Source organism: Cyprinodon variegatus, unplaced genomic scaffold, assembly GCF_000732505.1.
Source record: "Cyprinodon variegatus isolate N-32 unplaced genomic scaffold, C_variegatus-1.0 Scaffold472, whole genome shotgun sequence".
Lineage (NCBI taxonomy): Eukaryota > Metazoa > Chordata > Actinopteri > Cyprinodontiformes > Cyprinodontidae > Cyprinodon > Cyprinodon variegatus.
This window is the reverse complement of record NW_015150925.1, coordinates 593,028-595,483: the sequence shown is the minus strand read 5'-3', so window position 1 is coordinate 595,483 and position 2,456 is coordinate 593,028. Positions and strand designations below refer to the sequence as shown.

General features: G+C 41.7%; 1 protein-coding gene across 1 annotated transcript in view; it reads left to right on the top strand.

The window, feature by feature from the left end:
* Positions 1 to 2,456, top strand: part of cemip (cell migration inducing protein, hyaluronan binding) — a 118,692-nt gene that overhangs the window by 81,460 nt on the left and 34,776 nt on the right. Inside the window, exon 15 of the mRNA XM_015389797.1 lies at positions 696 to 781. Coding sequence (XP_015245283.1) covers positions 696 to 781 — 86 coding nt within the window. The remainder of the gene's footprint in view (positions 1 to 695; positions 782 to 2,456) is intronic.

The following is a 2,456-nucleotide window of genomic DNA, read 5'->3' as shown; positions in this document are numbered from 1 at the left end:
CTTCTTGTTTTATTAAACCTCTTTTGTAAACAGTTTCATTTGTTACTTGAATCAACTGTTTAATTGAGGTCTGAAGAAGTTTTCTCTAAGACAGACCCTAAAGAAATAAGATGCCTTTTGTAGGGTTTTGTTTTCCCTAGAGATGTCCATTGAATGCAAACTCATAGCCATGTCTCCATGTGTAGAACACTACACAGTACCTTTAATTTGGTTCTAATAACAGCAGATTGTTTACTAGGTAGTCTACTAGTAATTACTTCAGTTTTTATTTTATTATGCTGATCATAAAGCAATGTTTACACTGTGTTATGTCATTGGCTGATCTTTAATAAATGTTTTAACCAGTGTGTCAGACTCATTTTGAATTGATATTAGGTTGGTACAACGTTAAGTAGCTTCTGATGTAGTTAAGCTACTTTTAACACATTAGTGTAACTTAGCTTGCTATAATTCTTTAGGTGGTAGCTTTGGTGTAGTGAAGCTTAACTGATAGCTTAGCTTACTACACTGGACAAGTAGCTTGCCCAACACTGGTAATGGGTTAGCTTCATCTGGATTGTGTTAAATAAATACTGATCAATTACTGATCAGTTAAGGCTGATTACATGTGATGATAATAGAAGATCCATCACTTCTCATGTTTAATATTCAAGCTTAGAAAAAACTAGATGATCATTGATCTTCTTCTATTTTAGGCTGGAATGATCCTTGATAACGGAGTGAAGACTACAGAGGCCAGTCTGAAGGACAAGAGACCCTTCCTGTCTGTGGTTGGAGCCAGGTTAGCTCCTCCACCGACCTCTGACCAGTAGGAGGTGCTGGCTTCATTTATGTCTGATGGAGCTGCTAGAGTTTCCTCTTCATCATCATCATGGTTTACATTCCAACATCGACTTAAAGATTTGCTTAAAAACGTCTTTCATACGTTTTTCTCAATTCATTCAGGGCATTTGCTAAAATTAAATAATATGGTTCAGTTTTTTTGCAGCTTCATTGATCAGATTCCTGTTCACTGCAAAAACAGATCCATGAATCAGCAAACATTTCATTAAAAAGGGGATTTTCATTAATCTGAGCAGATTATTACAGCGGTAGAAAATGAGAAGCATTCAAATAAGATTCTTCTTCTTTTCTTTTTCTTAATTTAACCATAAATCCTCATATTGCCAAATAGTCTCCTTCAGGCTCCTCCTCAATGATTGAATGATCTGCATCTGAAAGTGTTTATCCTGCTCTACGTATAAGAGGAATCTCTGCACCTCGGCTCACATCCCATCCAAACACCTCACCTTCTATTCTGCTGGCAGCAGCAGTGAGCACAGCCTTTAGTGGAAGCATCTAAACTGGGCCCACTTTACACCACAACACTGCCTTTGGCCTCCTGGGCCTGGAGCTCTCAGGTATTCTGAGTATGGCCTCTAAGGGGCTCTAAAGGGTTCCAGTCCAACCCTGGGTCTCTTTAGCAAGGCAGCAGTGTTGCCATCATTTCTGCTCTGTGGTCCAACTTCTGAAGGGAAGGGGTCATGTTCTGTCCATATAGGCTTCCCTGGTTCCTCCTTACAGCTGCAGCATCCGTCCAGCCCCAAACCATGACACTTCCACCTCCATGTCAGACTAACCAGAAACAATCCTCACCTGGTTTCTGCTATTAACACTCCACACCATCTGAACCAAAGATGTGGTCTGAAGCTGGTCTCATTGAAGGTTAGGTTCCAGTGGTCCATGTCTTCAGTCTGCTGGTCTGCAGGTGGTTGAAGGTTAAAAGCCTTATTTTTGGTCATCTTCAGGGGCGGCTTCCTGCTTAGATTAAAGCCATGTGGTCCGATTAGGAGCTGGCTGTAGCATCCGTCCTCCTTCAAACCCTTAGACTCTGATTCCTGAATGAAAGGCAGATCCAGGGATTCAATCCTCCTCCTCTTGGCTCCAGCTGAGAAGCTTCCTCTCAACCCAGCCATCATACTCCTGGGGGGTGGGGGAGGCTCCTTCATGTCAGCTCCAGTTCTCTACATGAGGGTTCCTCTCAGTATCTCAGCTGTCCCTAGAACTTAAAATTTCTGGGCTGACATCTCTGATGTTTCTCCAGGAATCTGTTGGAGCCACTTCTCCAATGTGGGCTTTACTGCCCCACTCCACTCTATTTCTAGGAGGCTGCTATTAAAGAGAATTGGTCCTAGCACCGATCCCTGTGGTACTCCACAGGTAACCTTTGAGCATGAGGAAGATTTGTCATTAACGTGAACAAACTGAAATCGATCAGAATGATAAGATTTAAACCAGTCTAGTGCTGTTCCTTTAATTCCAACAAAATATTCAAGTCTTTCTAAAAGAATATTCTGGTCAACTGTATCAAATGCAGCACTGAGATCCAACAGGACGAGCAGATACAAGTCCATTATCTGAGGGCATGACAATATCATTAGTGATTTTCACCAGAGCTGTTTCAGTGCTATGATAAG